The following is a 25,579-nucleotide window of genomic DNA, read 5'->3' as shown; positions in this document are numbered from 1 at the left end:
TGGCTTCTGTGCTCGCGAGTAATGCTCTCAATTTATTGACCGATCGATTGGGGTCATCCCACACTCGCAGCACAGTCCAATCGATCGACCGATCGATTGGACACTGGTTCAATCGATCGACTGATCGATTGGACACCTGAACTTGTCTCAAACTCAAGTTCAAGGTCCAAACCCAACTCCCGGTCAACCGTGACCTGTTGGGTATCCATGCCTAGCATTTGGCCAACACCCGACCAACCTCGAACTAGCCTTCTAGCCTCCTCCATCAGCCTTACGTCCCTCGGATATCTCTCATCCTTCACGCCTTGCCTTCAAGAGCTTCCTTTGGCCTCATCCTAGTTATCGAGTTCTTCTTGCCAAGTCACACTAGAACTTACAACCTTTTCCAAGATCATACTTGGACTTTCAACCTTTGCCAAGATCACATTGCTTGGACTTACAACCTGTGCCACGTTCACACTTGGACTTTTCACTTGCCTGGCTCCTCACAAGGACTCTCTCCTTTACCAAGATCACACTTGGACTTTCTAATTGCCTGGCTCCTCACCAGGACTCTCTCCTTTGCCAAGATCACACTTGGACTTTCCAATTGCCTAACATCCAGTTAGGACTTCCACCACTCCAGTCAGAACTTCCAAACGCCTAACCTCCAGTTAGGACTTCCCAAGTGTCTAACCTCCAGTTATGACTTACCCAGTCAAGTCTCCTATCAACACTGACCTACTTGACTTGTCTTCTTATCAACCTGGTCAACCCTTTGACCATCTCTATAATTGGATGATTGCCCTAGCAATCTCCATATATTGTCAAACATCACAACTCAAATCTCAACTCAAGCTTGACTCAACTCAAGCTTAGTCAAACTGGTCAAACTTGACCAAGGGAAATTACCCCAACAATCTCCCCATTTTTGATGTTTGACAATACCTCTGAGTTAATACCTCTAAGTTAGGCTAAATCCCATAGCTGTAACTTCTTCTTTATATCAAAGCTAAATCTCATAGCCTTAACCTCTTCTTTATCACAAGGCTAAATCCTATAGCCTTAACTCCTTCTTTATCACAAGGCTAAATCTCATAGCCTTAACTCCTTTTTGGGATGAAGGCCTAACTTAATGTTTCATTCTCCCCCTTTGTCACACATCAAAAATTGAAAACAAACTCTTCTCCATAAGAGTTAATTGTTCGTTATTTACAACCTCATATGTTGTTAACAACCCCACAATGAAGATCTCATAGTTTTCATTGCCGCCAAAGCTCCCCCTTGAGCTCTACTTCACTTCAAAATGCTCATCCTAGAGCATGCATCAATTTCCTAATGAAACTCCCATTCATTGTATTCAATGCTCCCCCTTGAGCAGTAATCTTCTTCTCAATGCTCATCCACGAGCATGTTTCACTTTACCAATGAAGGTCCGATCCCCTTCATTGAACCCAATGCTCCCCCTTGAGCAAACATCTCCTCCAAAATGCTCATCCAAGATCATTTAACATCCTAGCAATGAAGATAACCAACCTTCCATTGCTCTACAATACTCAACCCTGAGTATTAATTCATCATGAAGGTTTAACCCACCTTCCAAGGTCTTTGAAAATATTTTATGTTTTCAAAGAGTAACTCCCTCTAAAAATATGGTCAAACTTCTATCATTGCACCAACAATGACTTGGGGTTCCTAAATAATTAGGAAAACCAAAACTCAAAGTTTTGAGGTTCAAAATTCAATAATGAAACTAACCTCAACCTAAACTTCACCTAAGTCGACATTAACCAAATCATGCTTGTTTCCATCATGAAAACTCCCCCTAAGTATATACAAATATATTCCAAAGGGTTAGGAATGGTTAATGACCCTTGAAAATCAAAACTTGAAGTTTTAAGGTTCCAAAATTCAGAATTGAAACTAAACCGTATCCTAAACCTCACTTTAGTATTTCTTAACCAATCCATACTTGTTTTCACATGAAAACTCCCCCTAATGTATACAAATGTATTCCAAGGGATTTGGAATGGTTAACGGGACTCGAACTGACTTGAAGTACTGAAATCAGGCTTTTTCAGCCAAAATCAGACTTCCCAATCGATTGAAGTTGGGACTCAATCGATTGAAATCACTTCAATCAATTCATTGATCGATTCCGCAAGCTACTGCTCGCAGAAATTCCCTCTGAATCGATCGACTGATCGATCCAGACTGGGTCAATCGATTGGTTGATTGATTCACTACCCTTCTGTTCCCGGGAATTGGCTTCCCAATCGATCGACTGATCAATTGAACCCAATCCAAACGATCGGCTGATCGATTAGGTTTCTGATTTCTCTGAAATTCAATTTCAGCGAAATTCAGAAACTCTCCAAAAATTCTATAAAATTCTAAAAATCATGAAAATTTATGTAGACATTATTTAGGGTATACTTTATCAAGGAAAAATAGTTTTCTATGAAAATACCTCTTATTTTTAAAGATTGACATAAATTTGAGAACTTGTAGAAACTTTAATGTTTTCTTCAAGTTTGTGTCTAACTATTCAATGATAATTACTATCAAAAGATAGTCTTCACCAAGGTTTTTTAAAAACATTTTGAAATCATTTTCAAAATCAATATCCAACCATGTTCTTTGGGCTCAATGCACATGACTTGTACATTAGCTTTCCCAATGATTGGAAGACACATAACTATGTGTTTTGATGAACCTAAAACTCAACAAGATGCACTAAATCAACATCTTGAGTTTTGTTCACCATCCTAACATCTCACTTGTATTTAATGTGTACTAAAACACATACAAGTCACCTTATAATTCTTTGTGAGATGTATATTTGATTTTGCCCTAAACTAAGGGACCATGCATATCTATCTAGGCGTTGTGAGAACTATGATCATCCACCAAGGATGTCACTTGGCATAAGCCCACAATTGTTGATATTTGTCCTTAATTACAAGGAAATTAACATAATGCATGATGCTACATGGCATACATCAAAATAAGTAATTTTTTAAAAAAAAACATGTTATAACTACATGATATATGTATGACATGACATGGTATTTTTGTATTTTTCATAATAAACATGAATGCAACACATGATGTCATGACATATAAAGAGCAAGCAATCATGACATTTTAGCATAAAAAAAATATACCTAGATAATCTATCTAAGTATCCTTAAACCTTAGCTAAGCCTTAAACTTAATCCTAGATTACCTATGCCTTCTTTAAGAGAATGCCAAAACCAACTTGGCATTTCTTTTACCTTTATTCTATTTATGCCAATTGAAATTAAGACTTCAATACTCAAGTATTTGTTTGGCACATATTATTCCTTTTAAGGATTAAATGTTTAGATTGAGACTTAAATTTGCCCTTAATCCCTTAAGAACATACTAATATTTCAACTAGACAATTCCTTATCCTATTTCTAAGTGTGACAACTTACATTAGATGTGATTCCTCAAAGTTTGGCACAACTTACTCTTCCAAGGAGTAATTAATTTGGTTAAGGTTTAAATTTTTCCTTAACCCCTTAAGAGAATACCACATTTCTAACTTGGTATTTCTTTTTGCATTTGTGCCAATTTAAATTTAAGTCAAATTCCTCAAGACTTGACACATTTTACTCCTCCAAAGAGTAAATGAAATCAAATTAAGGCTTAGATTTGCTTTTAATCTTCTAAGAAAATGCCAAAACCCCAACTTGACATTTCTTATCCTTTTCTACATTGTGTCAATTTAATTTAAACATAATTCCTTAAGATTTGGCACATGTTACTCTTTTCAAGAATGACAATTTGGATTAAGGTTTACATTTCCCTTAATTCCATAAGAAAATGTCGAATTCCAAATTTGGCATTACTTTTGCTTCTCTCTAGTGTGTCAATTTAAATTAGATTTAACTTCTCAAACTTTGACACATTTTTACTCTTCAAGGCTTTAATCACATTTGATTAAAGCGTGAGTTTTCTCTTAATTCCTTAAGAAAGTATCAAAGTTCTAACTTAATTTTTCTTATATTTTTCTTAAGTGTGCCAAGTTAGATTAAGTTCAACTCTTTAAATTTTGACACATATATTACTCTTTCAAAGAGTAACCCTACAATCTTTTTCATTTTCAAAGGTTAACAATAACCTTGAAAATGCTCTCAAGTGTCAACTTTAACAAGGTTAGGTTAACTGCCCTTCCAAATGGAGTTGACACTCTCTAAACCCACCTAGGGTGTAGAGAATATGCTCCTATGAACCCAAAACCTATTGGTGCTCCTTGGATGCTCTAGGTATTCCCTAGGGATGACTTCCCTAGATACATTCCTAAGGACCTTTCTAGGCTTCTTAGAAGCCTTGGTCACTTCTACTAGGTCACTTCTAAGGATAACTTCCCTTGTAACCTTATTTGTGACTTTATTAGGCCTTTTTGGAGCCTTAGTCGCCTTTACTAGATTAACTTTAAGGATGGCCTCCCTTGTGATCTTCCTTGTGACTTTATTAGACTTCTTAGATGTCTTAGCCACATTGGTCTTGCCAAAAGGACCTTTAGGGATTCCTTCCCTAGTACCTTTGACTTGACCTCTAAACTTAGGGTTGGCCCCATAGTTATATGGAACTCTATGAAAGGAAGTCACATCCTTCTTGACTTTAGGTTTGTATCCCAAACCTCTATAGCCATTGGATGGCTCTTGTCTAGCTCTCCCTAGAGTTTGCTCATTTTGACCCCTAAGCATATTTTCCATTCTTGCTAGGGTCCTTTCTAAGTTATCAAGTCTTGACCTCAAGACTTGGTTCTCCGTCATTAAATCCATAGATTTGGATTTTTCTTGACCCCTATGAGCATTTCTATTTTTAGGCATATATATAAAGTCCTTAGAGTTATTGCCTAAATGGTTATCTACCTTCCTAACCTTAGGTGTGGTAGTTCTAGCATGAGGAGGAATGTATTTACCCTTAGTACCATCATGCTTCCTACTTTCATGATAATTAGCATTAAAATAATAAGAATTATTTCTAGCATGCTTCTTATCATGTGTCAAAGGAATAGGTTCATTAAATGATACCTTAGTTTTTACCTTGGAAGCTCCCCCTAGACTTGTGCTTCCTCCTTTGACTTTAGTTGGCTTCTTCTTTTTAGGACATTGACTTCTATAATATCCTCTTTGATTGCATGAGAAGCACATAATATGCTCCTTGCTCTTGTGTTCCGTGGAACCAACCACTTTAGGCTTCTCCTTAGCCTTTAGTGTCGTTTGACTCTTCTTCTTAGCCAATTTGGAGCACTTACTTTTATAGTGCCCATGTTCCCTACACTCAAAGCAAATGATATTATTTTTATCTTTGATAATTGAAATCTTTATACCTTTGCTTATAGGGTTGATGCTTAATCCTCCATTTGATTTTTCTTGCAATGTAGAGATGACATCATCTTCTATTTCTTCCTCTTCACTTGAGGATGTGGACTCTTCCACTTCTTCATCTCTTGATGATGTGAAAGATCTCTCCTCTTCCACCTCTTCCTTCTCTTTCTCTTCCTCCTCTTCCTTTTCCTCCTCGAATGTTGACTTCTCGTCAACATCGGATTGCATCTTTTCTTCCTCCTCTTCTTCGGATGTTGACCTCGTGTCAACATCGGATTAGTTCTTCTCTTCTTGGACCAATGAGCCCTTCTCCTTGGGCTCTTCCACTCCTTGGACTTGTGTAGGGTCTTCATGATAGGCAATGATCTTTTTCCAAAGATCACTTGCATTTGTGATTTCACCTACACTCAACAAAATATTAGAAGGTAGTAAATTATGCAAAATTCTCATTACCTCCTTGTCCACCTCCGATTGCTCTCGTTGCTCTTCGGTCCAATGCCGAGGTCGGAGGTGTTTACCCTTCTTGTCCGTAGGAGCTTCAAATGGGTCACTCAAAACAATCCATTGGTTCCAATCCATTTGGAACCATGTCTCCAGCCGATTCCTCCAAAAGGCGAAGTCTTCCTTGTCGTATGGCGGAGGAATCCGGATGTCCCATCCAAGTGGACCTCCCAAGTCCATCTTCTTCCTCTAGCTTCTTGCTCTCTTGGCGGTTAGTACGTAGAAAAGCGACCTCGCTCTGATACCAATTGTAGGGACCTTTGTGCCCGCTAGAGGGGGGTGAATAACATTTCGTCGCGCTCCTTGAGTCATTTGCTTCGTCTAGATAATGTGCAGCGGAATACAAAGACAAAACAAAACAAAATACTCACAACGCTAACACCTAGGGTTTACTTGGCATCCACCTCAAGAAGAGGTGACTAATCCAAGGATCCACACACACGACACAATCTTCACTATGCAAACCTCCTTCTCGGTCGCAGCCGGAGGTGGAGAAACCTCGTACAAACTCACACAACAACACAACACCACTACAAGAAGAGAATACAGAAATACAAGTGAAATACACTTCTTCTTGCTTACTTGTTGCTCGTTGTTGCCTCTTGAACCTTGGAGAAACACCTCCAAGTGCCTTCAAGAACTGGCAGTGAAGATCTGAAAGCTCGCGTGAAGAATCGCAGATGAAGCTCACAAAGAATTGTGGAGAAAACGCTCCGCAACGGCTATATCCTGTGCTCCCAATCGATCCAAATCATTCCCAATCGATTGCCACGTCAGCACGCTTCATCCCAGCCGTCCATCGCTCATTTCCTGCGCAACGGTCACTTCCCCAATCGATCGACCGATCGATTGAGACTGCCTGAATCGATCGACCGATCAATTCAACACCTTTCTGTGCTCTCTGGAAATGTCTGGATCGATCGACCGATCGATCCAACTGTTCTCGCGACTCCTCGCACGAGAACTCCAGGTTCCAATCGATCCACCGATCAATTGGTAGCTCCAATCGATCGCCCGATCGATTGGTAGCTCCAATCGATCGCCCGATCGATTGGTAGCTCCAATCGATCGCCCGATCGATTGGGGTCATCCCACACTCACAGCACAGTTCAATCAATCGACCGATCGATTGGACACTGGTTCACTCGATCGACCGATCGATTGGACACTGGTTTAATTGATCGATCGATCAATTGAACATCCTGAACTTGTCTCAAACTCAAGTTCAAGTTCCAAACCCAACTCCCAGTCAACCGTGACCTGTTGGGTATCCATGCCTAGCATTTTGCCAACACCCGACCAACCTCGAACTAGCCTTCTAGCCTCCTCCATCAGCCTTATGTCCCTCAGATATCTCTCATCCTTCACACCTTGCCTTCAAGAGCTTCCTTCGGTCTCATCCTAGTTATCAAGTTCTCCTTGCCAAGTCACACTAGAACTTACAACCTTTTCCAAGATCACACTTGGACTTTCAACCTTTGCCAAGATCACATTGCTTGGACTTACAACCTGTGCCAAGATCACACTTGGACTTTCCACTTGCCTAGCTTCTCACAAGGACTCTCTCCTTTACCAAGATCACACTTGGACTTTCTAATTGCCTGGCTCCTCACCAGGACTCTCTCTTTTGCCAAGATCACACTTGGACTTTCCAATTGCCTAACATCCAGTTAGGACTTCCACCACTGCCTAACCTCCAGTTAGGACTTCCAAACGCCTAACCTCCAGTTAGGACTTCCACCACTCCAGTCAGAACTTCCAAACGCCTAACCTCCACTTAGGACTTCCCAGATGTCTAACCTCCAGTTAGGACTTACCTAGTCAAGTCTCCTGTCAACACTGACCTGCTTGACTTGTCTTCTTCTCAACCTGGTCAACCCTTTGACCATCTCCACAATTGGATGATTGCCCTAGCCATCTCCATATATTGTCAAACATCAAAACTCAAATCTCAACTCAAGCTTAGTCAAACTGGTCAAACTTGACCAAGGAAAATTACCCCGACACTAGAGTCCTTTCTAAGTTATCAAGTCTTGACCTCAAGACTTGGTTCTCCGTCATTAAATTCATATATTTGGATTTTTCTTGACCATTATGAGCATTTCTATATTTTGGCATATATCTATAATCCTTAGAGTTATTGCCTAAGATACTATCTACCTTCCTAAACTTAGGTATGGTAGATCTAGCATGAGGAGGAATATATTTATCCTTTGTGCCATCATGCTTCCTACTTTCATGATAATTAACATTAAAATAATAAAAATTATTTCTAGCATGCTTTTTATCTTGTGTCAAAGGAATAGATTCATTAAATGATACTTTGTTTTTACCTTGGAAGCTCCCCCTAGGCTTGTGTTTTCTCCTTTAACTTTGGTTGGCTTCCTCTATTTAGGACATTGACTTTGGTAATGTCCTCTTTGTTTGCATGAGAAGCACACAATGTGCTCCTTGCTTTTGTGTTCCGTGGGACCACCCACTTTAGGCTTCTCCTTAGCCTTGGTTACCACTTGGCCCTTCTTCTTGGCCAATTTTGGATACTTACTCTTATAGTGTCCATGTTCCCTACACTCAAAGCAAATGATATGTTTTTTATTATTTACAATCGAAATTTCTATACCTTTGCTTGTAGGGGTTGCACTTGATCCTCCATTTGATTTATCTTGCATTGTGGAGGTTGCATCATCTTCTTCTTCTTCTCCTCTTGAGGGTGTGGGTGCTTCCACCTCTTCAACTCTTGAGGATGTGGATACTTCCACCTCTTCCTCTCTTGAAGATGTAAAAGATTTCTCATCTTCTTCCTTCTCCTCCTCTTCCTTCTTCTCCTCGAATGTTGACCTTATGTCAACATCGAATTGGTCCTTCTCTTCTTGGACCAATGAGCCCTTCCTCTTAGGCTCATCCACTCCTTGAAATTGAGTGGGGTTCTCATGATAGGAAATAACCTTTTTCCAAAGATCACTTGCACTCGTGCATTCACCTACACTCAAAATTATGTTAGAGGGTAATAGATTTAATAAAAATTTTGATACTTCCTTATCCGCCTCCGCTTGCTCCCTTTGTTCCTCGGTCCAATGTCGAGGTCAGAGGCGCTTCCCCTTTTTGTCCTTTGCAGGCTCAAATGGATCTTCCAATGCAACCCATTGGTTCCAATCTATTTGGAATCAAGTTTCCAACCTCGTCCTCCAATAGTTGAAATCTTCTTTGTCATACGGGGGTGGAATTTGGATATCCCATCCGAGCGGTCCTTCGAACTCCATCTTCTTCTTCCTCTAGCTTCTTGCTCTCTTGGCGATTAGTCCATAGAAAAGTGACCTCGCTCTGATACCAATTGTTGGGACCGTTGTGTCCATCTAAAGGGGGGTGAATAGCTTCTCGTCGCTTGCTCTTTGGTTGCGTCGTCTTGATGATATGCAGCGGAAAGAAATACACAACAAACCAAAACGCTAACACCTAGGATTTACTTGGTATCCACCTCAAGAAGAGGTGACTAATCCAATGATCCACACATGACATGCTATCTCCACTAAGAACAACTCCTTCTCAGTCGCAGCCGGAGGTGGAGAAGTCTCGTACAAATTCACACACAACAACACAACTCACACAAGAAGAAAATACAAGATATAAATGAAATACACCCTTCTTCTTGCTTACTTGTTGCTTGTTGTTACCTATTGAACCTTGGGAATGCACCCAAGCGCCTTCAAGAACTGGCGGTGAAGATTGGAAGAAGCTCGCGTGAAAATCGCTGAAGATCGCAGGAGAAGAACGCAAAGTTCTGGCGAAGAAAACGCTCCGCCCAGGCTATATACAGTGCCTCCAATCGATTGAAATCAACCCCAATCGATTGCCATGTCAGCACCACTCCATCACAGCCGTCCATCACCTGCATCCTGCGCAACGATTGAATCCTAATCGATTGATCAATCGATTGGGACAGTCTGAATCGATCCACCGATCGATTCAGATGCTTTCTGTGATCTCACGATCACGCGAGAACTCCCAGCTCCAATCGATCGACCCATCGATTGGAGATTCCCAATCGTTTGCCCGATCGATTGGGAAGGCCTCTGTGCTCGTGACTCATGCTCCCAATCGATCGACCAATCGATTGGGCCATTTCTTCCTTTACAGCACACTCCAATCGATTGGCTGATCGATTGGACCCTGGTTCAATCGATTGCCCAATCGTTTGACCATCCTGGACTTGACTCAATCTCAAGTCCAAAGTCTCCAACCCAACTCTCGATCAACCGTGACCTGTTGGGTCTCCATGCCTAGCATTTGGCCACACCCGACCAACCTCGAACTAGCCTTCTAGCCTCCTCCATCAGTCTCGCGTCCATCGGTTATCTCCTCATCCTTCACACCTTGCCTTCAGGAGTTTCCTTCTGTTTCATCCTAGTTGTTGGATTTTCCTTGCCAAGTCATACCAGGACTTACCTTGCCAAGACCACATGTTTATACTTACACCCTTTGCCAAGATCACACTTGGACTTTCCAATTGCCTGGTTCCTCATTAGGACTTTTTCCTTTGCCAAGATCACACTTGGACTTTCCAACTGCCTGGCTCCTCACCAGGACTTTCCACTTGCCTGACTCCTCGCCAAGACTTTCCAATTGTCTGGCTCCTCACCAGGACTTTCTCCTACCTAGCTCCTCACTAGGACTTTCCCGTTGCCCGGCTTCTTACCAAGACTTTCTCATGCCTAGCTCCTCACTAGGACTTTCTCGTTGCCTGGCTCCTCACCAGGACTTTCCCCTACCTAGCTCCTCACTAGGACTTTCCAAATGCCTAACATCCAGTTAGGACTTTCCCAGTCAAGTCTCCTGTCAACCTTGACCTACTTGACTTGTATTCTCATCAACTTGGTCAACCCATTGACAATCTCCATAACCGGACGTTTGCTCCAGCAATCTCCTTATATTGTCAAACATCAAAACTCAAATCCCAACTCAAGCTTGACTCAACTCAAGCTTAGTCAAACTGGTCAAACTTGACCTAGGGAAATTGCCCCAACAAAGACTAGGGTTTAAGGTCGCCACTTGACTGCTGATGGAGACAAGGGTTTAAGGTCGTCGCTCGACCACTGACATAGATAGGGATTTAAGGTCACCGCTCGACCGCTGATGGAGACAAGGTTTTAAGGTCGTCACTCGACCGCTGATGGAGACAATGGTTTAAGGTCGTCGCTCAACCGTCGGTGAAGACTAGGGTTTAAGGTCGCCGCTTGACCGTCAGTGAAGACTAGGGTTTATGGTCGTCGCTTGATCGCTGATGGAGATAAGGGTTTAAGATCGCCGCTCGACCGTTGATGGGGATAAGGTTTTAAGGTTGTTGCTCGACCGCTGATGGAGACAAGGGTTTAAGATCACCGCTTGACTATCGGTGAAGATTAGGGTTTAAGATCGTTGCTCGACCATCGGTGAAGACAAGGGTTTAAGGTCGCTGCTCGACTGCTGATGGAGTCAAGGATTTAAGGTCGTCACTCGACCGCTGACATAGATAGGGATTTAAGGTCGCCGCTCGACCGCTGATGGAGACAAGGTTTTAAGGTCACCGCTCAACCGCTGATGTAGATAATGGTTTAAGGTCGTCACTCGACTGTCGGTGAAGACTAGGGTTTAAGGTCGCCGCTCGATCGTCGGTGAAGACTAGGGTTTAAGGTTGTCGCTTGACCGCTGATGGAGACAAGGGTTTAAGGTCGCCGTTCGACCGCTGATGGAGACAAGGTTTTAAGGTCGTCGCTCGACCGCTAATGGAGACAAGGGTTTAAGGTCGTCGTTCGACCGCTGATGGAGACAAGGTTTTAAGGTCGTCGCTCGACCGCTGATGGAGACAAGGGTTTAAGGTCGCCGCTCGACCATCAGTGAATACTAGGGTTTAAGATCGCCGCTTGACCGTCGGTGAAGACTAGGGTTTAAGGTCGCCACTCGACCGTCGGTGAAGACTAGGGTTTAAGTCGCCGCTCGATCGCTGATGGAGACAAGGGTCTAAGGTCGCCGCTCGACCGCTGACGTAAACAGGGGTTTAAGGTTGCCGCTCGACCATCGGTGAAGACAAGCGTTTATAGTCGCCGCTCGACTTTTAACTTGGTCTGATCGGCCCAAGAGTCTGGAAAACTTTGGTTTTTATTCATGTTGGCCCTGCATTCAGAAGGCATATACACAAGTACATTTATATTTGCTCACGCACCTCTCACCTGGGCCTGTAGGATTAAAGATGATTCACGCTTCACGGCTACTCGAGTCGTTTTCCATTTTCATCTTCCAAGTAATAGGCCCCCCGAGTGGAGTTTCTGTATGATCTTGTAAGGTCCCACCCATGGTGCCTAGAATTGGTGACATCACCGACTGGGTTGATTTTCTTCCAGACTAGATCACCAACCTGGAAGGACCTCGGGATCATCCTCCTGCTATAGTTCTGCCTCATTCGCTGTCGGTAAGCCATTAACCAAACGACCTCTTTATCCCGCACTTCATCCACCAAGTATAGCTCCATTAGCCTTCGCTCGCCATTTCCTTTGTCGTAGAGTTTCACCCAGTCGGATTCTACTCCAACCTCTACAGGAACCACTGCTTCTCCTCCGTACACCAACTGGAATGGTGTTATCTTGGTCGGATGTTTGGGATTCATGCGAAGTGCCCACAAGACACTTGGGAGCTCGTTAACCCAGCTACCTCCTGCGTGGTTGATCCGAGTTCGTAAGCCTCTAAGGATCTCTCAGTTTGTGACCTCCGCCTGATCGTTTCTCTAGGGGTAGGCGACTGATGTGAAGGTCTGTTGGATGCCATAGCCTTCGCACCACTCCCGGAGCTTCTAACCAGCGAACTGCCTCCCATTATCCGAGACAAGCTGACAAGGGATGCCGAACCAACAAAGGATGTGCTGCCAAATGAACTTGATGACCATCTGTTCACTTATCTTTGTAGAGGTTCATCCTCCGCCCATTTTGAAAAGTAGTCCACAACAACGAGCAGGAACCTTCACTAACCGGTCGCCATGGGAAATGATCCTACGATGTCTATGCCCCATTGGTCGAACAGGCAGGATACTGTGGGCATCTTCATCTCTTCGGTTGGTCGGTGTGAAATATTGTGATATTTTTGGCAGGATAGGCATGTGACTATCATCCGAGCGGTATCCTCTTGGAGCATTGGCCAAAAGTATTTGACCAGGAAAATCTTTCGAGCTAGCGAACGGCCGCCCGAATGGCTTCCACAAGAGCCTTGGTGCACTTCTTGCAAGATGTACGTTGTATCCTCTGGTCCAACACACTTGGGCAAAGTCCTAGAGAAGGCTCTTTTGTACAACTGATCTCCAACCAAGGTGAACTGTCCAGCCCTCTTCTTTAATAGATGTGTTGCTTCCTGGTTGGTCGGCATGTTGGTGCAGCGGGCCGGCAAGAGGGGAGGGGTGAATTGCCTAAAACAAAAAAATAAAAGGTGCAGGGATTGACTTGTTGGTGCAGCGGGCCGGCAAGAGGGCATTCTTTCAACTCTTAAGGTGCAACAATAATAAATAAAAATAAAAGAATAAAATTAAAGAAGAGACTCAGGGATTGACTTGGTTACAACCTAAGTGGTTGTTAATCCAAGGCAATTGAAAAGCTCAGTCAGAATCTCCTTCTCTGAAGGCGGATACGCCTTTTACACAATAAAAGCTTAAGTAGTTGCTAGGAAGTTAGTACAAGAGTTGATAATTAATTCCCTAGCTCCAAGGCCCTTTTTATAGGGCATGAAAACTCTATCTTCTGCTTGAGGGCGCCTCCCATAAGCATGGAGGGTGCTTCCAGCGTGGCATTTGGATAAAGTTTTATCCAAATACGAAACGGTCACTTTGACTAGTTGGAGGGCGCCCTCAACACTATAAAGGGTGCCCTCAATGCTATAACGTATAAATAGCTCTAGCTTTCCTTTGGATCTTCCGCTGCTCCGTTCGCTTGGGTGATTCCGGCCAACCGAAATAGAGCTCACTCAAACCTAATTTCCGGCCTTCTCCTCGAGCAGGCTTCCACTCTGGCTTCTCATCCCTTGAACATCGCGTACGTTCTTCCCGTCGGCTCCCTTCCTGTGTAGTCATTCTCACCAGCTGCGTCTTCCGGTCGACTTCCTGTGCTCCTAAACTCCTGCATACTTAGACACAGGGATCAAATCAAACAAAACCTAACCTAACTTGATTGATCACATCAAAACAACCACGGGGTCTAACAATCTCCCCCTTTTTGATGTGCATCAACCCAAGTTCAAGTTAGGGAAATAACATACAAGTAATAATTTAAATAAATTACCATACTAATAATTTAAGCATAAAAATTGAAATAAAAGAAATTACAATATTTAAATTAAAAATTTTCTAAGCTAAAATAAAAATATTCTCCGAAGTTATAATAATTTCCTCCCCCTAAACTTGTACCTATTTCTCCCCCTTTGATCACATAAAAAAAATCAATGTACAAATTTTTAAAAATTCCAAATAAAATTTTTTAAATTTTTAAGTTAAACAAAATTTGAAACAATTTTCAAGTTAGAAATTTTCAAAAAGAATTTGAAATGTTTAAATAGTTGACAAGAATTTAAAAGCATTATCCTAATTGCTTATCAGTTTGTCAATTAAATATTTAATTCGATAATCGGCTTCCAGGCTGTGACGAGGCACTAGGCCTTCTTGGTTATTGGATCATCAACCACTTCTAAACAAAGCCTTTTAAGGAATTTAAACATTTAATTTCTTCTGAAAGCCTTGATTAACAGAAGGTTTAATCTAGATATGATTTTGGAACCTAATAGAGGTTCCTTCCTACTGGGTTAGTTAGATATCTGGGGGGGCACATATCCTTTAGGTATTCTTCTAAATTGTCCTTGATGTTTTCTAATGTACCAGTTTAATTTTCCATAAATATTAAGTTTTAACTTTTGAAAATTGTTTGATTTTTGACAACATGTATCTGTTTTCAAATTTTCAATTTACAATTTTAATTTTTCATTTTCTGATTTCAAGTTATCTAACATTCTGTTTAACTCAACATTCTCTTTTTCTATTTTTACTAAATCTTTTGAAAGTACTTTAATGAACTTAAAAGAGTGCTCAGGTGAAAGAGTACGTACCTCACTTACCGTAAGTGCTAATGCTCCCTCTTCATTGCTACTTTCTTCCGATGATCCTCCCCCTTCATCTATGCTCATCTCTGAGCTGGTCTCATCTTCTTCTTGATGGATTGCCATTAGGGCTAGTCCGACGTATGCTTCAACTTCATATTCGGAGGATGATGAATCCTCCCACGTGACTTTGAGGTTATATTTGGACCGAGCTAGTTTCTTGTTCTTTTCCTTATCTTTGCTCTTCAATTTTGGGCAGTCATCTTTGATATGCCCTTCTTTGTTGCAGTTGTAGCAACAGACGATCGTTTTGTTTCGCTGATGCCTTCTTAACTGTGATTTAAACTTATTAGACTTAAGAAATTTATTGAACTTTTTTACCAGTAGAGTCATTTTGTCTTTATCGATGGATGTCTCGGACTCTTGATCTTCCATTCTTGCCTTTAGGGCAATGTTGAGGTTTGTCTTTTCTTTGTCTTTTGAATCTGTGATTCGAGATTTGTGAAGTTCGAAAGTAGAAAATAGATTTTCTAGTGTACTTACCTCAAAGTCCTTAGAGATATAGTACGCATCTACTAAGGACGCTCATTCTGAAGTTCTCGGGAAGGCGTTGAGCGCATACCAGATCGAATCTCAGTTTGTTACTGATTCTCCGAGATTGTTTAGCTGAGTTATTAGCTCCTTGATTCGTTCTTGGAGTTGCGCTACCTTTTCTCCATTGTTCATCCTCAGGTTCGTTAGCTAGGTTAAGAGAATGTCTCACCTTGCTAACTTTACTTTCGAGGTGCCTTCGTAGAGTTCTACGAACTTCTCCCAGAGATCTTTGGCAGAGTCGTAGCTGCCAATTCAATTGACCTCCTAGGGTGGAAGAACACTAAGCAGATGGAACTCTACTTTGCCATTTGCCACGAAGTCGGCTTGCTCCTTCTTCGTCCATTAGTATTCTTCTTTATCTTTTGGAACTGCAAAGCCGTATTTCATAATTAATAGAATTTCAAAATCTGTTTTGAAAAATACCTCCATCCGGCATTTCCATTGTCCAAAGTCTCCGTCGAATTTTGGAGGGTGAATGCTTGCACTGGCCATTGTCTTGATCTTGATGCTTCAGTCGACGGTTAGTCCTTCTGAGGCGGTTGGACTCTGATACCAATTGTTAGTGTAGCGGGTCAGCAAGAGGAGAGGGATGAATTACCTGAAATAAAAAAATACCCTCCTCGTTCTTTCAACTCTTAAGGTGCAACAATAATAAATAAAAATAAAAGAACAGAATTAAAGAAGAGACTCAGGGATTGACTTGGTTACAACTTAGATGGTTAATCCAAGGCGGTTGAAAAGCTCAGTCAGAATTTCCTTCTCTGAAGGCGGAGACGCCTTTTACACAATAAAAGCTTAAGTAGTTGCTAGGAAGTTAGTACAAGAGTTGATAATTAATTCCCTAACTCCAGGGCCCTTTTTATAGGGCATGGAAACTCTTTCTTCGGCTTGAGGGCGCCCCCCATAAGCATGGAGGGCGCCTCCAGCGTGACATTTGGATAAAGTTTTATCCAAATGTGAAACAAACACTTTGATTGGTTTGAGGGTGCCCTCAATGCTACAGCGTATAAATAATTCCAGCTTTCCTTTGGATCTTCCGCTACTCCATTTGTTTGGGTGATTACGACCAACCGAAATAGGGTTCACCCGAACTTAATTTTCGGTCTTCTCCTCGAGCAGGCTTCTGCTCTAGTTTCTCATCCCTCGAACGTCGTGTACGTTCTTTTTGTCCACTGGTGTACTCTTTCGCAACTCTTTCGTCCCTCGGACGCACCGAGCCCGTCGGCTCCCTTCCCGTGTCGTCCTTCTTGCTAGCTGCGTCTTCCGCTCGACTTCCTGTGCTCCTAAGCTTTTGTACACTTAGAAACAGGGATCAAAACCAAACAGGATCTAACCTAACTTGGTTGATCACATCAAAACAACCACGGGGGTTCAACACGGCGTACTTCCCGATCGGAGAAATTCGATTAGTGGTGTTCTCCAGTCGCTTGGAAGGATACTCCCTCCATCCGATCAATATGCGCCACCAACGAAACCTTTTCGATCGACTGGCTGATCACGATCGGTGATAATGAACTAGCTAACTGAACCAGTTCATCTGCTGCTTGATTGTCCGATCGGGGAATCTTCTGTGTAGTGACTTCTTGAAAATTTACCTTTAACTTCTCGAAGACTTCTGCATGTAACTTGAGTCGGGAGTTGCTAATCTCGAACGTCCTCATCAGCTACTGGGTGGCCAACTGGGAGTCTAAGTGAATGAGGACCTATGTGGCTCCGACATGTCATGCTGCTTACAAGCTGGCTATCAAGGCTTCATATTTAGCCTCATTGTTGGTGGCGCGATAATCCAGCCGAACGAAAAGTTGTATTCGGTCTTCCCTTGGGGAGATAAGCAGGATGACAATCCCGCTACTTTGTCGAGTGGAAGAGTCATCAAGATATATTCTCCAAGTTGCTTATGGCTCGTCGTTCTGGATCTCTGTGACGAAATCAGCCAAGACCTGAGCTTTTATCGTCGTTCAAGGTTGGTATTAGATGTCGAACTCACTTAATTCAGTGGTCCACTTGATTAGCCAACCAGATGCTTCTGGGTTAAGGAAGACTTTTCCCAAGGTACTATTGGTCATCACGATGATTGGATGGGAGAGGACGTACGAGCGGAGTCTTCGAGCGGCTAGTACCAAAGCATAAGCTAATTTTTCGAGACCAGTGTAGCGGGATTCAACATCTTTCAATATATGACTTAAAAAATACAAGGGTTGTTGCTCTTGCCCATTCTTCTTAACTAATGCCGAGCCGATCATATTTTCGGTGGAGGACAGATAGATCTAGAGCGCCTCTCCTGCGCTCGGCTTAGCTAATATAGGAAAGGAGTTGAGATAATTTTTGAGCTCTTCGAACCCCCGGTCGCACTCCACATCCCATTAGAATTTTATCGCCCGACGCAGCACCTTGAAGAACGGTAAGCTCTGGTCGGATGACTTGGATGTGAATCTAGACAGAGTGGTAATGCACCCGGTCAGCTGTTGGACTTCCTTCAAGTTGTGTGGTGGTGGTATATCTTGTAGAGCTTTGTCCTTGCTCAGATTCATCTCGATCCCCCGCTCGGTGACTATGTATCCCAGGAATCGGTCGCTTTTGGCACCGAACATGCACTTATTTCGATTCAACTTTATTCCATAAGCCCTTAGAGTTTGACAGGCCTCCTCGATGTCTGTGCAAAAATCAATAGCTCTTGGAGATTTTATGAGTATGTCATCGACATATACCTCTATGTTTCGACTGATTTGCTTCCGGAACACCTTGTTCATGAGCCTTTGATAGGTGGCAACGACGTTCTTTAGTCCGAACGGCATGATATTGTAGCAAAATGTTCTGTCAACTGTGATGAAGCTGACTTTTTCTTGATCTTCTCGGGCGAGCGGCACTTGGTGATCATTTTGATATGCGTCAGGCATACATATCAGCTTACAGCTAACTATAGAGTCCACCATCTGGTCTATCCGAGGCAAGCGATATAAATCCTTCGGGCATGCTTTATTTATGTCGCGGAAGTCTATGCAGACTCTCCATTTGTTATCCCGCTTGGGGACCAGCACGATATTAGCAAGCCAGCTCAAAAATTGTACCTCCCGTATGTGACCGGCCTGCAGCAATTTCTCTATCTCCGCTCTGATGACCAAGTTCTGTTTCGTGCTGAAGCCCCTTTTCTTTTGCTTCACTAGTTGAGCGTTCGGTCGAACGTGTAACTCATGCTGAGCCACACTCGCCGAAATACCAGAAAGCTCGTGTGTTGTCCAAGTAAACACATCATGATTCTTTCTGAGGCAAGCTACTAGTTCTGTCCTTTTCTCGTCCTCTAGATCGACAGCAATGAAGGTAGTTGCTTCCGGACGGTCAGGGTGAATATGAACCTCTTCTTTTTCTTCATAGACCAACGTGGGGGGTTTTTCAATGATGGCGTTCACCTCCAGGCGAGGGGTCTTCTGAGTGGCCTGTCCTTCTGTTCTGACCATCTCAACGTAGCAACGTTGAGTAGCCAACTAATCTCCTTTAACTTCTCCTACTTTGTCATCCACCGGGAATTTAATCTTCTGGCAGTATGTGAACACCACCACTCGGAACTCATTGAGTGTCGGTTGACCCAAAATAACGTTGTAGGTCGAGGGCGCATCTACCACTATAAAATTTGTGATCCTTGTCCACTTCAGGGGTTCTTCTCCGAGTGAGATGACCAACTTAATCTGGCCGATCAGAAACACTTCGTTGCCCGTGAAGCTGTAGAGTGGTGTTGACATGGGTAGTAGTTGACTTCGGTCAATTTACAATTGATCAAAGGCCTTTCTGTATTTGATATTTACCGAGCTACTTGTATCAATAAAAGTTTGATGGACTGTATAGTTGGAGATTACCGCTCGAATGATTAATGAATCGTCGTGAGGGACCTCCCCTCCCACCAAATCCTTAGGCTCGAAGCTAATCTCGGGTCCCTAAGCTTTTTCCTTGCTGCAGCCAACAGAATGTATCTCAAGTCGTCAAGCATGGAACTTCCTTGCTCGGTTAGAATCTCCGTCGGTCGGCCTGTCGGCGATCATTCCTATCTCCCCTCGAGCGACATATCTCCGGTTCTCTTCTTCCCTTGCGGACGGTCTGGTCCGTTCGGAAGAGGCTTGGGCAGGGGTTTGGTCCCTATGGTGGTGGCATGGCTCAGTTGTCCTCTCCTTCTTTCGTTCTGTAGATCGACTTCAATGACGTCGAACTGGAGGTGGCGAACGACGACGGTATCTGTGTGGAATCAACCTATTAGCTTCCAGGTCGTAGCAGTTCCTAGTGTTGTGTGTCATTGACTAGTGGAAACTGCAAAACATTGGTGCCTGTTGGTGCAATCGACCTAGGTTTTGATGTGTGTGTCAAAGAGTTTAAGTTAGGCTCTCATATGTATTTGATATGTGTTTGAGTCATGCAGGACTTGGTGTGACCAAGTTCGGGAAGCTCATCCAAGGTCTCGGATCGTTGAGTCGGTGAAGGATGGTGTGGAAGACATCCGAGGGACCGCGCGGACGAGGAGCAATGGAGTGGAGCCGAAGGAAGTGGACTTCAAGGCAGCGTGAAGGATGGCACGGAGAGGAGCCGCGGGCTCGGGTGCATCTGAGGGACGAAGGCCGAGGAAGAGGACTTCAAAGGTGACTCCGGAAAGGATGAGAGGAGTGAATGTACTGGGACCAGTCGACTGGTAAAGAGACCAGTCGACTGATCCAGCTTCACAGAATGCACAGAAGCATTCTGTGCTTGTCGACTAAGGGGACCAGTCGACTGGTACATGACCGTTGGCAGAAAACGGGCTCTAAAGAGAGCCGTTGGTGTTGCCTAACGGCTAGCACCAGTCGACTGGTACATGGACCAGTCGACTGGTGTCAGGGTTTGAGTTGATTGGTGATCAACTCTTTCCTCTTATTTAAGGGGAGCTTTGGGGCATTGAAGGGGTTACTGATACTCATTGTAAACCTTCTGAATCTTGCCCAAAGCTTCCAAGCCAACTCTCTTCCTTCTAACCCTAAGTTTCATCTTGTAAAGAGGAAGAGAACTTTGTGAGAGGTTTGCTCCACCGAGAAGGAGAAGCTTTAGCAGGAGATTGCCAGGGACTGATCCACCAAAGGATCAAGGGCTCGTCCACCTCAAGGACACATCGTGGAGTAGGAGCAAGCAATCTCCGAACCACGTTACATCGAGCGTGTTAGCGTTTGTATTCTCGTTTGTGTTTCTTTGTTTTTAGTTTCTATATTTCCGCTTTCGCAAACTAACGTATTGTAGAGAAGAAATCGATTTGGGGGTGGCCTAGCTATCCAACCCCCCTTCAAGCCGACCACCGATCCTCCAACAATTGGTATCAGAGCGAGGACGCCCTTCAACGGACTAATCGCCAAGAAGAGCATTTCATCAAATGGCCGGCTCAAACATTCATCCACCCAAATTCGAAGGCAACTTCTCTTGGTGGAAGAAGAGAATGGAGGTATTTTTCAATACCGATTTTGACATATTGCTAATCATGAGAAATGGTTTTGAAGAGCCAAAGGATGAACGCAATGAGACAATCGACATAACAAGATGGACTAAGAAGCAAAGAGAAGAACATGTAGCGAATTCTAAAGCCTTACATCATCTACAAAATGTCCTTCCCCAACAAGAACTAACGAGGGTTGGAACCTACTCAAGCGCTAAGGAGTTATGGGAAAAGCTAGTGGAGCTTCATGAAGGGACATCGGAAGCGAAATTGGCAAGAAGAGATCTCCTTCGAACTCAACTCAACAATATCAAGCTTGAGAAAGGAGAAAAGGTATCAATTTTACATTGTAGAATTAAGGAGATTATTAATGGACTAACAAGTGTAGGTGAGACACTTTCAAATCGAGACGTGATTATGAAAGCCCTAAATGCTTTTCCAAGATCCACAACTTGGAGTTCCATTGTAGATACATATTACATATCAAAGGACCTAGAGAAATCCTCTCTAGATGAACTCTTCTCAATAATGGAGCTTCATGAAACAAGAGTTGAGGGATTGGATGGAGAAGCTCATAGATCAAGAGGAGTAGCCCTTGTGGCAAACAAGGGAAAGGGGAAGAAGAAAGCTCTATCTCCATCATCTTCCGATTCCGAGGAGTCAAGTGCCTCAATGGATAGTGACCAAGAGGCTTATATGGTAAGGAAGATGAGAAAAGCATTTAAATCTTTTTCTACTAACAAATCTCATGCTAGGAAAAGCTCAAGAAGTAAAAGTAGAACAAGGAGGGTAATTTGCTACAATTGCCAAGGAGAAGGACACATAAGAGATGATTGTCCTCTCTTGAAAAAGAAGGAAGGAAAGAAGAAGAAGGAGAAGACAAAAGAAAAGGGGAAGAAGGCTCAAAACCTAAAAGCAACATGGGATGATCCTTCATCATCATCGGAGGAAGAAGAGCATCACATAGTCAATTTTGCTCTAATGGGGATTGATGATGTAGCCTCCACCTCATCCGAGCAAGAAGAAGGAAGGAGCTCAAGTGAAGATGAAGAGGGGAGCTCAAGTGAAGGGGGAGGTCAAACTTCGGATTCGGACTTCTCGGTAAGTGAGGTACATAATCTTCCTCCCCATATCTTAGTTAAAATTATTTCAAGCACAAATGATGACTTGTTCAAGGCAAAAAGGAAAAACAAGTCTTTGAAACATGACATTTGCATGCTTAAAGAAAAATTAGAATCCATGCCTATTAGGGATGATGATTTGCATGCTTCCTCTACAAGTTCAAATGATTCATGTTTAGAAGAGGAAAATAGGAAATTAAGGGAAAAGGTAGAATACCTTACCAATGCCCTTAAGAAATTTGAAATTGGCTCTAAAACCCTAAATATGATCATTGGGAGCCAAAGGGCAAGTTTTAAGAAAAATGGGATAGGATACAATGAACAAAATAATGAAAAGACCTATCATTGTCTACTTGCTAGGGGGCAATCCAAGACAAAGACCATAGATAGGAAATGGATCCCCAAAGAGTACTTGGTCAACCCAATTAGAAAGAATTTCTATTGGGTGCCAAAATCAATCCTCAAGGGTTAGAGGATTTTATGGCAAGTCAACCATGGAAGTCAATAATTCAAATTTTTCCTATATGGTTGACTTGAGACCTTAAGGGGGAGGGCTTAGCCTTGATAGAGATTTATGATCAAGAGGGCTAAGTAGAGGTTACCTTTATCTCACAATGATTTGTATTATTTTCTAACCATGAATGTGAGATATTAGGATGATACAAATAATTCACTTATGCTTATGGCATTTTGATGAGTTATGAAGTGTATCAATGTTTAGTGATCATAGGCCAACTATGGGGAAAGCAAATGTTTAATTAATGGACATCTTGCCCATAGATCATAGTTGGATATTTTAAATGTTTTGAAAACAATTCTATATTTTAGTTACTATGGTATAGCAATATTAAAACATATGATTGCAAAACTGAGCTTGAAATTGATACAAACTTGCATGTTTTCGATATTTTTGAAACTTGGTCAAAATTTTGAAAATATGATGACTTTTCATGAAAACATATTTTTCCTAGTTAAAGAACATTATAAGAAATATGTGTTCAAAATTTCATGATTTTTCAAATTTTCTGGAATTTTTTATGGATTTCTGAAGTTGGCTGCCGTAGGCTGAAATTGATGTTCAGTTTGTGCCAGTCGACTGGTACCAGCTTTTCAGCATTCTGTTGGTCTTTAAAATCAAATTTTTGGTTCAAATTTGGTTGGAACTGATACCATAGTATGTGTACGTGTCTAGTACAATATTTTTGATGGTGTCAAAGGGGGAGAAATGGGTAGGTTTAAGTTAGAAATCTACTTGTGTGCAAATCTTTGAAAATTAAGGTTAAGAGCATGTGTTAAGGGGGAGCTTGGGTTTTATGCTTCATATTTACATATTGCTTGCAATTTTCAAAGTTGTTATTTGTGCCTAACTTAAACATATTGCCACACATCAAAAAGGGGGAGATTGTTGGTGCAATCGACCTAGGTTTTGATGTGTGTGTCAAAGAGTTTAAGTTAGGCTTTCATATGTATTTGATATGTGTTTGAGTCATGCAGGACTTGGTGTGACCAAGTTCGGGAAGCTCATCCAAGGTCTCGGATCGTTGAGTCGGTGAAGGATGGTGTGGAAGACATCCGAGGGACCGCGCGGACGAGGAGCAATGGAGTGGAGCCGAAGGAAGTGGACTTCAAGGCAGCGTGAAGGATGGCATGGAGAGGAGCCGCGGGCTCGGGTGCATCTGAGGGACGAAGGCCGAGGAAGAGGACTTCAAAGGTGACTCCGGAAAGGATGAGAGGAGTGAATGTACTGGGACCAGTCGACTGGTAAAGAGACCAGTCGACTGATCCAGCTTACCAGTTGACTGGTCCTAAGACCAGTCGACTGGTACATGACCGTTGGTAGAAAACGGGCTCTAAAGAGAGCCGTTGGTGTTGCCTAACGGCTAGCACCAGTCGACTGGTGTCAGGGTTTGAGTTGATTGATGATCAACTCTTTCCTCTTATTTAAGGGGAGCTTTGGGGCATTGAAGGGGTTACTGATACTCATTGTAAATCTTCTGAATCTTGCCCAAAGCTTCCAAGCCAACTCTCTTCCTTCTAACCCTAAGTTTCATCTTGTAAAGAGGAAGAGAACTTTGTGAGAGGTTTGCTCCACCGAGAAGGAGAAGCTTTAGCCGGAGATTGCCGGGGACTGATCCACCAAAGGATCAAGGGCTCGTCCACCTCAAGGACACGTCGTGGAGTAGGAGCAAGCAATCTCCGAACCACGTTACATCGAGCGTGTTAGCGTTTGTATTCTTGTTTGTGTTTCTTTGTTTTTAGTTTCTATATTTCCGCTTGCGCAAACTAACGTATTGTAGAGAAGAAATCGATTTGGGGGTGACCTAGCTATCCAACCCCCCTTCTAGCCGGCCACCGATCCTCCAACAGTGCCCACCTCTTGCCTCCTGGACGAGCGACCGTCACCTGCTGTATGGCATGTGGCTTAGTCTCCTGGTGTGAAGGGGCTCTCAATCGGGGTCCTTGTGGTGGTTGATAACTGCTCGACTGACGTCGTTCAGATGCCACTATGGGATCGACAGTCATCTCTTTCTTCCTTGTCGCTTGGGCTTCTTCCACATTAATGTGCTTGTTGGCCTTCTTTTGGAGATGACCAAAGTTCTTTGGAGGCCGCCGAATGAGCGATCGGAAGAACTCTCCCTCAGTGAGCCCTTGGGTGAAGGTGTTCACCAATACATCTGAGGAGACTACTGGAATGTCCATCGACACCTGATTGAAGCACTGGATATAGACCTCAAGGCCTCTCGGGGCCCTTGCTTTAGCGAGAATAGGTTCACGCTAGTCTTATGGTGGTGGCGACTACTAGCAAAGTGGTGTATGAATGTCATTTGGAAGTCCTTGAAGTTGTATATAGAGCTGTTTAGCAACCACTTGAACCACCGTTGCGTCGACCCATACAAAGTAGTAAGGAAGACTCAGCATTTTACCCCGTCCGGTTAAAGGGGATTGTCGCATTATGAGCGCCCCCATAGGAGCTGATTAGTCTCCTATTTGGCTCCCGAGCGGAAAGTTGATCTGCTCGATCTTCTCTTTCCCTTTCACTCTGCCGACCTACCGCAGAGGCAGTTGGTTCATGTATTAGCCGATCGGCCAACACCTGTTGCTGTTGCTCCAGTATTTTCATCGCTCGAGCTTGTATGAGTGCATCGAGTTCTTCTTGCATCAGTGTCACAGTTGTGAGTTGTCCAACGTCTTCCATTTTCTTCTTCGGATACAGGAAATGTTCTCATAGACGGCGCCAAATTGATCCTGCCAGAATGAAGGAAGTTGGAAAGCCGGGAATGGGATGACTGCTGATGGGTTGAAGACTTCATCCTACAAACAAAACCAAAAACCAAGGAAGGGGTCCCTAGCGTTAGTCCTCCGACGCTCAAGTCAAAATCAGGAAGAGAGAATGAAGTAATCAAGAAAATAGAAAATCTTTTCTTTTCCTCATACCTAGTGTCCCCTTTTATACCTTTTCTAGTGATTGTTCATCTGCC

The 25,579-nt window shown here is 43.0% G+C and overlaps 1 protein-coding gene across 1 annotated transcript; it reads right to left on the bottom strand.

Moving 5' to 3' along the window:
- Positions 1-12,087: 12,087 nt before the first annotated feature.
- LOC122023091 lies at positions 12,088-12,483 on the bottom strand. Its single transcript, XM_042581183.1, has one exon. It carries the CDS (start codon positions 12,481-12,483, stop codon positions 12,088-12,090), a length of 396 nt encoding a protein of 131 aa, XP_042437117.1.
- Between the last annotated feature and the right edge of the window lie 13,096 nt (positions 12,484-25,579).

This window comes from Zingiber officinale, chromosome 9B (assembly GCF_018446385.1).
Source record: "Zingiber officinale cultivar Zhangliang chromosome 9B, Zo_v1.1, whole genome shotgun sequence".
Lineage (NCBI taxonomy): Eukaryota > Viridiplantae > Streptophyta > Magnoliopsida > Zingiberales > Zingiberaceae > Zingiber > Zingiber officinale.
This window is presented reverse-complemented; position numbering and strand designations above follow the sequence as displayed.